The 11,478-nt window shown below is 56.6% G+C and overlaps 1 protein-coding gene and 1 long non-coding RNA gene across 3 annotated transcripts in view; one reads left to right on the plus strand and one right to left on the minus strand.

The window, feature by feature from the left end:
* Nucleotides 1-3,116: 3,116 nt before the first annotated feature.
* On the minus strand, nt 3,117-8,391 carry LOC108521004 (uncharacterized). Of its 2 annotated transcripts, XR_001883097.1 has the most exons (5): nt 8,282-8,391; nt 8,150-8,186; nt 7,108-7,203; nt 3,999-5,553; nt 3,117-3,694 (listed from the first exon to the last, which is right to left on the minus strand). It is a non-coding gene; the product is annotated as an uncharacterized LOC108521004 (long non-coding RNA). The 2 variants fall into 2 exon arrangements; XR_001883096.1 differs by having other exon boundaries at nt 3,117-5,553.
* A 266-nt stretch (nt 8,392-8,657) lies between these two features.
* SHH (sonic hedgehog signaling molecule) overlaps nt 8,658-11,478 on the plus strand; it is an 18,190-nt gene continuing 15,369 nt past the window's right edge. The window contains exon 1 of the mRNA XM_017860555.1: nt 8,658-9,459. Within this exon, the coding sequence (XP_017716044.1) occupies nt 9,151-9,459 (309 nt within the window). The 5' untranslated portion in view covers nt 8,658-9,150. The remainder of the gene's footprint in view (nt 9,460-11,478) is intronic.

Consider the following 11,478-nt stretch of genomic DNA (forward strand, 5'->3'; position numbering starts at 1 on the left):
ANACCCCATCTCTACTATAAACACAAAAATTAGCCAGGCACAGTGCTGGGCACCTATAGCCCCAAATACCCAAGTACTCTGGAGGCTGAGGCAGGAGAATCGTTTGAAACTGGGAGGCAGAGGCTGCAGTGAGCTGAGATCACGCCACTGCACTCCAGCCTGGATAACAGAGTGAGACTCTGTCTCAATTTAAAAAAAAAGAAAAAAGAAAAAAGAAGAAAGAAGGAAAGAAAGAAAGAAAGAGAGAGAGAGAGGGAGGGAGGGAGGGAGGAAGGAAGGAAGGAAGGAAGGAAGGAAGGAAGGAAGGAAGGAAGGAAGGAAGGAAAGGAGAAAGAGAAAGGAAGGAAGGAAGGAGGGAGGAAGAGAGGGAGGGAGGTAGGGAGGGAGGGAGGGAGAGAAGGAAGGAAGAAAGAAAGGGAAAGGAAAGGAAAAGAAAAGAAAAGAAAAAGAAAAAGAAAAGGGCCTTCCGGGAGGTAGGGGCAAATAGAAGACCCAAGGCTGGAGTGAGCCCTAGGAATCATGCTGTCTGCTTAGATTCCTGTATCACAGCCACTGCTTGCACCAATCATCTGTCAGGAAAATAAAATCAAAACCAGCAAAAGCAGCTCTGCCCAGAGGAGAGAACAGGCATCTCAGCCTCTGTGAGTGGCAGGTAGTGTGCCCACCACCTCTGTTCTCCCATGAGAACACATATTCTTCACGTGACACGTGAAGGCTTGAGATGCGCTAATCACGGGCATGGTGCTGTGCACAGAGATTGCTGAGTAATGGCAGCAGAGGACCTGAGGGGGAGACGGCTATGTCACGCAATCTCCATCCTTTCTGAAGCTGCGGTGCCCCATGTAGGCCTCCACTGTGGGAGCGTCCCAAGCTGCAAAACAGGGCCTCTTGCTGAGCACGGCCGGGAAAAGGTTGTTCTGCATAGAAGGTCCTTGCCCACTGGGCCTTGTTCCTTCCCACGGTGATGTGAGGAACCCAAACGGCTAGAAGTCCATGACCTTGACCATAACTAACACGGAGGCCTGCGTTTGTGTCCGCTGCCTGGTGACACCACAGCTTGCCTGGAAACGTGGCCCTGCTGGGCTGGAGTGTGGTGCCAGCCTGCAGTCAGCCCTGGCCCCTACCGCCGGCGCCTTCTCTGACACGCTCCCTGACACTGCACACTCCTCCACGGCCGGCGCCTCCCTGACACGCTCCTGGGACGTCTTCCGCAGGTACCCAGTGGAGTCGTGGACCACAGAGGAGCATCTGTGGAACCGGATGGCTCCTCACATGTGTGCCGTGCTTCTCTGGGCCTGTTCCCTCCCAGTGGCCCTGTGAGTGGACAGCAAGGTCTCAGCAGGAGCCTCAGCCTCCTCCTCTGGAAAGTGGGGAAAGGGTGGATGTCGGCTGCTCTGCAACAAGGGGAGCATGGGCACTAAGGCCCTGCACAAACTCAGCCCCTCTTGGCAGTGCAGGGTGCTGCTGTCCAGGGGATGGAGCCTCTAAACTGTGCAAAGAGTCATGGGGCAAGGCAGGGCAGGGCAAGAACACCACTCTCAGGCACTCCTGATTCTCCCTCTTCCCAGAACCTCGGGACTACTTCCTGCCTGGTCCAAAATGCATGGCCCTGGATACTGCAGTGTCTCTCTTCCAGGTCATCTCCTATTTCCATATGTCCAGATGGGGCTCCCTACTCTGTATTCCTGGTGGAGGGGGCCCTCTTTCTACCTTCCTCCTTCCCCTTACCCATGACAAACCCAAACAGAAAAGTGCTGAGCACCACATGGAAGCTTCCAGAAGCATCACTGCCTATGGAGAGAGTCAGAGGGCAAGCTGTCAGCCAGGTCATCTGGATTTGATTTAAGGCCCTGCCACAAATCAGATGTGTGATCCCAGAGGAGATATTTAACCTCCCTGTGCCTCAGTTTTCCCATCTGTGCAATGGTCCCTCCTTTATAGGGTTGCTTGTATTAACAGATTAAAATTTAATCCAAGAGCAATTCCAAGACATGACCAACATGAATAAGTATTACTATTACGCGAAGTTACGAGTCTGACTTCCCTTCTCGCTAAGTGCAGCTGCCTGGTGAGATGGTCATTGTGTAAAGCCTGCCCCTCCGCCTGCCAGAGAAAGCTGGGATCTCTTTGCTGTGTTCCTTGACTGCAAGTCAATGGTGTGACTGGGAGAGAAGCCCCGGAGCCGCCCCGATAGAACCATCACCCCTTTGAGTGCACATCTCACAGCGCTGTGCTGCTGCCAGGCCAGGCCCCTGGAACCCAGAGCCCCGCATGGTCTGTGGACTCCGCTCCCGCTGGGGTTCTGTGTGAGATCCCAGAAGTGCCCTGCACAGCCTCCCTCTAGAATGCTGCTTCTATCCTTGTATCGGGGATTCTTCCTCAGGAAACACAGGTCCTTCTCTATGTACCCCACAGCCCCAGAGAAAGAAACAAGCCACCAGCAACATAGTCAGGTGTGCCTGTCAAAAAGTCCCTAAACATGAGAGTAATGTCAAAATTGCAAGCACAAAGCATGTCGAATTATTCTGGTTCTAGCAGCTTTTTTCGAAGCCTAAATATGTGTTCGACCCTCAGTTTCCCTTTCTGTGCCCTTCTCCCACCTCTTGATGGACCCAGACCCTGCCCCACACATTTTCCCTGCACCTGCGGTGCCCAGGCTTCGACCCCTAAATCTGTCTTTGTGCATCTGCTACCAAAACAGCCTTGGCCACTGATGCCCCTGGCTCTTAATTTTGCACACGAAGAGGAAAGTGGGCTGGATCCCCTCTCAAGAAAGCAGAGAAGGGAAATACTCCTTGGAGAGATGAGGTTGGGGCTTCCATGCCCCTCAAGCCCCAGGGCAGCATCGCCCTGTCCCCAACCCCCCATCCGTCCGGGAAGCCGACAGAGCAGGTCCCTGTGGTGATACCTGGGTCCTCCCAGGGAGCACACCGGCTGGCACTCAATCAAGCAAAGGACAGAGCCAAGGCCCCAGGACAGGAACGGCTGCTGGAACCAGGCTGATCCCCAGTGTGGGTGGGGCCACAACCCAATGGACGCCACAGGAAGAGGCAAGGAGGTGATTGATCACTCTTGGGTCCTGTCTTGTATACACAGCAAGAACCGGGGTGGGATGGGGGTTGACTCTTAGTTTTCTTCACTCTGAAGAGGAACTGTTGCATGAGTTCTCCTGAGGCCAAGACCAGGGACTCATAGAACCCAGGGCTGGAAGGGCTTCTGGCGTTGACACTGTTGATTCTGGCACCACTGACTTCAGACTTCCACGTTGCAGATAAAGAAACAGAAGTCTCAAGGGGCTGCGTGGCTTGCCCGGGAGCTTAGGGGTGAAGCCCTGAGGATCTCCTTAGTCCACACAGACTGCAACCCTCCTTCACCACAGCCCAGTGCATGGGGACGTCTCCAGATAATCTCTGACCCTACTGCGATGTTCAAGTCTCTAGAAAATACAACTCTGAAGGGCCCTGGGGACCAGTGCTCTGACTGTGGAGATCCCAGGCGACATGGGAGCCCACTGCTTTCAGGCGGAGTCATGACAGTTCCATGGCCCAAGGGAGCATGGAAGTGGACAGAGCAGAAGCCGGGAGGGGTTCGTGGCACAGAGCACAGGAGCGGCCTCGGTGACACTGGTTCTCTCAGTGGAACTTGTGGCATCAGCTGCCGAATCTGCCTGGTGGATCTCGGCTTAATTCTGCTCCTGTAAGGAAACAGCCTTCGTGCAAGAAGTGGGTAAGAACAGGCTCCGTGGCTTCATTCATCGAAGAAGAGCAGTTATGGAGCCAGCCAGGGAGCCCTCCTCCAGTGGGAGTGAGCTGAGCCCAGCTTCAGGTGGTTCTGGGAAAAAGCTGCTCGTGGCAGTACCACCCCAGCACCCCCCAACACACAGCTTCGTCCTCACTCCTCCGAGGGGCCCCAGCCTCCAGGCACTGCATGTGTCCCACTCACATTGACCCCTCACCATACCACCTCCACGCGCTCTCCAGAAAGAATCTAAAGCTCACCCCACAGGCCTCTGACCACTGCTGTCTGAAGCTCTGCGTCTGAAGCTCCATGCCAGGCCCAGCTGGGCGGACGGGGCCCAAGGCACACAGGCATCAAGCAGGACTGGGGAGCGTCCAGGGGCTGGGGGAGCAGCAGATGCAGCATCCAGAGGCTGGGTAGTGTCCAGGGCCTGGGGGAGCAGCAGGGGCTTGGAGTTGGCAGTTGCACCCACTTCTCCCCTCCCACACTTGCTCCTGGGTTTTGGGGATTCCCATCAGGGAAATCAGCAAAGCAGAAATTTTGACTTGAGTGCTCAGGAGTGAGGCCCCAGCACTGCCTGTTGGCTTTTCTTCAGTCCCCAGGTGTTTCTCCTGTGCACAAGGGTTTAATACATTAACTGTCTACGGCATCTGTGTCTTAACTAGGCTCCAAGATGGAAGGAATGATGGTCTCGTGGAAGGATCTCTAGGTAGCTGGGGTGCAAGGAGCAGCATGCAGACTCAGCAGGGTCCCTTCCTCCCTGGGCACAAGGCCACCTGCCCACACTGTGCCTCCTTTCCAGCTCCCAAATGTAGCTTCAGGCTCCCCAGACAACGGTGCTAGACCACTTTGAAACTGTACAGAGGCACACACCTGAGGCATTATGTAGACCTAAGAAGAAAGGCCCATTACTTAAAATGAAGACGAAGTGACTCAACAAAGGCAAGCAATGGTCTAAAGAGAGAAAATCAACTCAAAGTCACACAGCAACATAGTTCAGGCTGCACGTTCACATCTGAGCTGATTGCCTGCCTTAGGATGTCTACTTTGACAGAGCTGGCTGTGTGATCTTTCCAGCATCCCCAGAAACTGCAGGGTCCTCATCTCTCAGAGCCTGCAGCCCTCATGCATGTGAGCTGGGTCTCCACAGGGCTTCACCGGGCTCCATGGGGCTTGTTGTGCAGGCAAGCAGGCATGAGGGTGGGAATCCCAGTCACCAAAGGGTTTCCTGCACCCTGCTTCACAGAGTAGCCCAGGCCGGGAAGAAACAGGGCTGCAGCCACAGTCATGGGGCCTGTGGGTGGCTTGAGGGTGGCCCAGTGCCTGCTGCACGGCACTGCTGAGAAACGCTGCACAGTGGGTGCTCAGCAGAGCTGGCTCCACATGCCGGTACGGTCCCCTGAGGCCTTGTGTGTCTTGGCAGCTGCCTCCCAGCTGGCCTGCCCTCAGCGCTGGTGTCATGAGGATGTGATTGCAGGAGTCCAGAGAGCCCTGCAGCCACCCCAAAGCTCCTGGGCTTTGGCACGGAGAGAAGAGTGTTGCCTCAATCCGCCTGCAGCCAGGCCACTGTCAGGGTGCTGTGCAGAGTGTGGCTGGGTTTCCTGGGCTATCCAGAGCCTGAGCCCTCCAGGAAGCTGGAGACTCACATCCCCGGGGCCCAGGGATGGGGAGGACCCTGGAGTTAGGGAAAGGCGGCTAAGGTGCAGCATCCCTCCCAAATCCAAAGAGCACTGGATGCAGTCACAAGAGAACTGGAGTGCAGAAGTACCACTGGCCAAAACCAGGAAAATCCAGAACGAAGTGGAGACTGGATGGCTGGATGGAAAGAGATTGCGTGGAATTACTATAAGGAAGAAAAATCAAAGGGGAGAAGGACATGAAAGATTAGAGGCCAACCCCAGAGACTAGAAATAGAGGCAGCACCTGGAGATGCTAGGCAGGTGGGCTCCATAACTGCAGGGCCCAGCGGGTACAAATCTGGGGAAGGGAAGGGGAGATGAGGGGGACGCAGAAACTGCTGATGGGACCAGGGGAGGATGAACCAGGAGGCTGCCTCCCAACCTGGGACTGCAGGGATTTCCCAAACCGGCCAAGCCTGAGCTGAAGGCAGAGTGAGGAGGCCATCTAGCGGCAGGGGCCGGAAGGAGGGGCAGGGGCAGTGCCCAGGAGGGAGCCTGGGGCTGGGGCAGAAGAGGAGGCAGCTTCTGTCCTCAGCAGGGATGCTGGGCATGGGGTGGAGGTGGGGAGGGTGGGGAGGGAAAGCTGGAGGAAGGAGCGAGGGAGGGATGCGCATGACCCCAAGGAAGAGAGGCAGAGCCCAGGTAGATGAATAATGGAGCCCCAGCATGTCTGGATGTCTGGCCTTGTCAGGGAGGCTGGGGTTTGGAGCCTCTGCTGGTGCAGGGAGGGGGCCAAATGGACTTACGGGGGGAAAGGCAAAGAGATAGAACTGTCTGGCCTCTGGTGGGGAAGGCAGTGCTGGGCTGTGGGGAGTGGGTGGGATGGAAGAAAGGGGAGTGAGGGGCGGGAGGGCAGAGCAGCAGCTTCTCTGGGGGGCTCAGTCAGCAGCCTGGTTCTAACACAATACACATAACTGGAATTGCTTTCTGTGCCGAGCTTCCCGCAACCCACGCGGAGGGACAGGCCCTCTGAACTTAGACGTGGGGGCAGGCTTTCCGGCCTATCATTATTTCACTCTAGAGGACTGGTCAGTCCACAAGGGGGGCGGCCCCTGATGTGCTCTCCAGGGTGTCCAGAGCTGTCTGGAGATGGAAGGGAGGGAGGGGGCCTCACGCCATCCCTTGGGGCAGGGAAGTTTCAGGAAATGCCCTGAGTCACCCAAGCTCAATGCCAAGCCACATCTTCTCCCTGCACTCTGCCAAGAGGGAGCTGACCGTACCTGGGGGCACCCCACGTCCAGCTGTGCCCACGCAGAACTCTGTGCAGCTCAGGCTTTTGTTTCCAAAGCACACCCCGCCCACCTGCGCTTTGCAGAGGTGAGCTGTGTGCACATGCCACCTCCTGGCGGGCCTGTGCACCCAATCTCTCAGGCCCCAGGGTGACAACCCCTGTGGCGGGCCTTCTGCACTCACCTGCATGTGTAAGGGGGTAGGTAGCGGGAAAGACGGGGGGAGGAGGAGGGACTGGGGCAAGAGGAGATGCCAAGGGTGGAGGGCAGGGTGGTGAAAAGGTTTGCAAGTGTCCCACTGGGCCAGGTCGCTGGTCCAGCCCAGGCACCACCCAGTGATGTGACATCCACATGCTGTGCAGGTAGACACATCAAACAGGTCGGCCTCCTCTGGAGAGGACACAGGTCCTGTTGTGTGTCTGTTTTTACTGGGAATAGGATAGGCAGCGCAGACACACCACCTGGAGATCCCCTGTGCTCAGCTGAGCTCCGGCTCCACTCGGTGGAGACTGCCAGGGCCTGGTCAAGTGGACGCTGCTCCTCCGGGGATCATGATTCTTCACAAACCATGGAAAAGAACAAGAAAAAGAGGTGGGATGGGGAGCCTGGGTCAACCTCCCCGAAGGGACCCAGACCACCAAGTGCTGTTAACGCTCAGCCTCTTATGCCCAAGACATGTATCTTAAGATGCTCCTCTCCTTCTCTCCCCCACCACACACACACGAAGTTGATCTGCAAAGGAAACTTCTGGAAACTTCCATTGTTTGAGGGCTGAGCTTCACAAGGGGCCTCTCCCCCTCCACTCCAATGGCCTGGGGTCAAGGGAGAGTGTTTAACTTCACAGGGCCCCATTCGCAGCATCTGATGACTCCTCAGGGTCAGGATTTCCCCTCCACGTAAATAACCCTCACTCCCTCATCCTATGCTAGAGGAATTATTGTACATGAGTGGGATGGGGGATGAGGAGGGGAGGGCATGATCTGTCAAAAAAAAAAAAAGCAGGGTTGGGGGGGCCTTCAAATTTTATTTTCCTGGTTTAATTAGGACTTTGGAGATTTTTTTTGTTTCACTTTTTCTGTAAAAAGTGAAGTGATTATAGACTCAAAGATTGCCGACTCCTAGGCACTGTGCCCTCTTTCTAGGAAGCCCCTCATTAACCAGAACACTGTTCCCCCAGGGCCCCTGACCCCTTGGGCTGCGGCCCCTAGGACCTGGTGGCTCCTGTGCCTGAAGGCTGGTGGCCTGCTGAGCCCCCACACAAGGCCAGCTTTGCAAGGAGCCTGAATTCCACATTCAGCTCATCCCTGGCTCTGCACTTTGCTCTGATCGATCGTGCGGGTTGTGTGAGTACAGCTTCGCCCACTCGCCTGCCCCCCCACACACCCTGCAATGGCCTCCACACACCCAGCGCACACACTGACCCCCACTCTCTCCTCTGTGCTGGGGTGCAGCCCCCAGACCTACTTTGCCCATCCACCCTGACGCCCGCAGTTCACTCTGTACCTGCCCTTGAGCACGCCTCCATCCCATTTGCAGAGCTCTACAAAAAAGAAAAAAAAAAAAAGTATTAATTGAAGCACAATAAAAGAACACTATTTTTACATTTTTCTAAGGCGCTGAAAGCATTTCAAATACCGGTGCTTTAAGTTATGGTCACTCATAATTATCCTCGGTCCACAGAGGCTGAGTCTTCAGGAGAGGCTCAGTCCTCTTTCTTCAAAATGCAGGGAGAAGGAGCCTGCACTCTAAAGTCCCTGGGGAAGAAAAATTAAATAACAGCTGGGCAGCTGTGCCCCTCAAATGTGTGAACGACTCTGTGCTTGATGACTGAAGCTTGGGGGGGCGTTAAACTGTCCTTTAAAAACTTAAGTTGGTTGTAACTGAAGCACCTACCATTCCAGGAAAAGTCAGGGGAAACACAAGGGGTACACAAAGCCGGGAGTGACTGCTGTCTCCACAAGACATGCGCGCCTCCCTCCCGCCCACCTCTATCTCAGGAAAGATTTTTGTTTTTAAACTCGAAGCCTTCAGGTGAAAATAAAGCAACAGCAGCAACAGAAAAAAAAAATGTAGTCTTCTTCAGGGTTAACATCAGAAGACAAGCTTGTGCGGCTTTGGCCAATCAGATGCGCCCCTGGCAGCTATAATATAGTGCTAAAGGCAGCCTCTCTCACAAGCTCTCCAGGCTTGCTACCATTTAAAATCAGACTCTTTTTGTCTTTTGATTGCTGTCTCGCGACCCAACTCCGATGTGTTCCGTTATCAGCGGCCGGCAGCCTGCCATTCCAGCCCCTGTCTGGGTGGGGAGCGGTGGAGAGTGCCCCGCAGCCGCGGCGGGCAAGGTTATATAGGAAGAGAAAGAGCGAGGCAGCCAGCGAGGGAGCGAGCGAGCGGGCGAGCCGGAGCGAGGAAGGGAGAGCGCAAGAGAGAGCGCACACGCACACACCCGCCGCGCGCACTCGCGCACGGACCCGCACGGGGACAGCTCGGAAGTCATCAGTTCCATGGGCGAGATGCTGCTGCTGGCGAGATGTCTGCTGCTAGTCCTCGTCTCCTCGCTGCTGGTGTGCTCGGGACTGGCGTGCGGACCGGGCAGGGGGTTCGGGAAGAGGCGGCACCCCAAAAAGCTGACCCCTTTAGCCTACAAGCAGTTTATCCCCAATGTGGCTGAGAAGACCCTAGGCGCCAGCGGAAGATATGAAGGGAAGATCTCCAGAAACTCCGAGCGATTTAAGGAACTCACCCCCAATTACAACCCCGACATCATATTTAAGGATGAAGAAAACACCGGAGCGGACAGGCTGATGACTCAGGTAGGAACCCAGCGCCGGGCGTGGAATGTGTGGCTTTCCTGGGGGTTAGGAGAAGCCCAACACTTCCAGACTAAACTCTGTTTGCTCTTCGGGCAGATAGGAAGGTGATTTCACCCACTTCTTCCCCACCCACCTGCCCGCCCCCCATCTCTTCCTCTTCCTGGAGGAGAATGGAGGTCAAGGGTCCAGCTGGAGAAGTTTAGGGTGTGGTGGGGGTGAGGACGGTAACAGACGTGGTTCATTATGGCCCTGATTTGATGAGTCTTGCTACAACGGCCTTCCCCATCCTACTTCTGCCCTGGCTTGTAACTTGGGGAGACCTTCACTTGGGGGGTGTCGGCCCTTTCCAAGTCAGGAGTGGAAATGGAAGGAGAGGGTGGGAATCCCCCTCCCACAAACACGGAGTGGCCTCTGGGCACTGTGCAACGAACATAGCCTTGGGCATTGGAGCTCAGGGCCCCCACGCTTCCCGTCGCCTCTGTGGTTTTCTTTCCCACTACAACCCCCACCCTACACCTCCCCACCAAAGAATTCTCAACTGGAAAAGCCAAGAGGCAGTTCTGACAAAAGGCAGGGGCTCCAGCGGCGACTCCGCCCGTCCCTGGGTCCCTGGCTGTATCGCAGAGCTGGCTTTGCGATTGCATGTCCGCAATTGTGCCCATCAGAGTGTGAACGTATCGATATTTCTTTAAGGATGCTCTTTCCTTCTTCCAAGCCCGAGGTACCTTAGGGGAGGGACTTAGAACTTATTGGCATTGCATCACTTTAGTTTTCAACCTGCTTGCATAAGAATTAAGAGAGAATAAATATTAGTGTGGGGGGAGGGGAAGCTAAGCAAAATATGAATTCCTCTCTCTCCCCACCTCCTTTGAGATTTCTGAGCTGCCAATCTCCCAGCCAATTCTAGACTTTCTGAAACTCCATGCACGTATAACTGAAGCCAGAAATGGGTTTCCTTGCAAATATAGGTCAACATCCTTTTTATTGCCCTATTAAAATATTCAAGTCCTACCTTTAGGGCTAGGTGCGCACAGCGGCTGATGGAGTGGCGCTGGTGGGGCGCAAGTGCAGGGGGAGGGTACGGACGGCAGGGAGAGAGGAGCCCCCGGGCCGCCCCGCTTCCCCGACCCGATTCCCAGGCTTGCTTGGGGCGGAGAAAGGCGAGGAGCAGGCGAGGTAGCCTGCTCCAGCTGTCGGAAAGGAGAGGAATGGGAAATGGTCCTGATTTCCTTGTTCTCCCTCATTTGCTCCCGACCACCTTAAATCTGGACCGCGAGTGTAGAAGCGCGCGCCAGTGCCAGAGAGCAGCGCGATCCACAATTAACTCTGCACGGGCCACGGGGTGCCCGGTGTGTGCAGCTGGCTAGAGGGAGTTCTCCGGCTAGCCTGGGGCGCCCATCCTCTCGTCACCCTCGCTCCCTGCGGAGGAGGGGACTTGCCAGGGTCCCTCGGAACCCGATAGGAGGGAGGCGCTGCGGAGAGAGCGGCGGGGGCGTGGACACCCGAGGTCCCAGAGCCAGAGTGGGTCAGCTTCTGCCCTGGTCTGCGGGAGGCCAATACCGCAGAAGGGGTCCTGGGCTCGCACCCCTTCCCAGGACTCGGGCACTGCCGCCCTGCTGCAAAGCTGCAAGCGCGCAGAGCCGCGCAGCGAGGCAGACGCATGCAGCCCCACTTACTCCCGGGTTATCGATCCCCCGCGGCTAGGGTTTCAGTGCGCGCGCGGGGCTGGGCTGGAGCCGCCGGGCTCTGCCGCTCCACGCGCCAGAGCACAGGCAACGCAGGAGCTAACAGCAGCGCCGGGTTCGCGGTAGCGACCCCGGCGGCGGAGGCGCGGAGATGGGGGCGCCCGCGCAGGGACCCGGGCGCAGCGCGGGCTCCGCCGGCCTGCCCTGGGCCGCGCCCCTCTCCCCAGTCCGCCGCCTGCCGGGCCTCTGGGCCTCCGCGTCCCAGCCGGAGCCCCCAGACAGGGGGCCTACCCTCGACCCCCGCCCACCCTGCCCGGGGACGCAGGGCCCAGCG

This window comes from Rhinopithecus bieti, unplaced genomic scaffold (genome assembly GCF_001698545.2).
Source record: "Rhinopithecus bieti isolate Rb0 unplaced genomic scaffold, ASM169854v2 scaffold_50877, whole genome shotgun sequence".
Classification (NCBI taxonomy): Eukaryota; Metazoa; Chordata; class Mammalia; order Primates; family Cercopithecidae; genus Rhinopithecus; species Rhinopithecus bieti.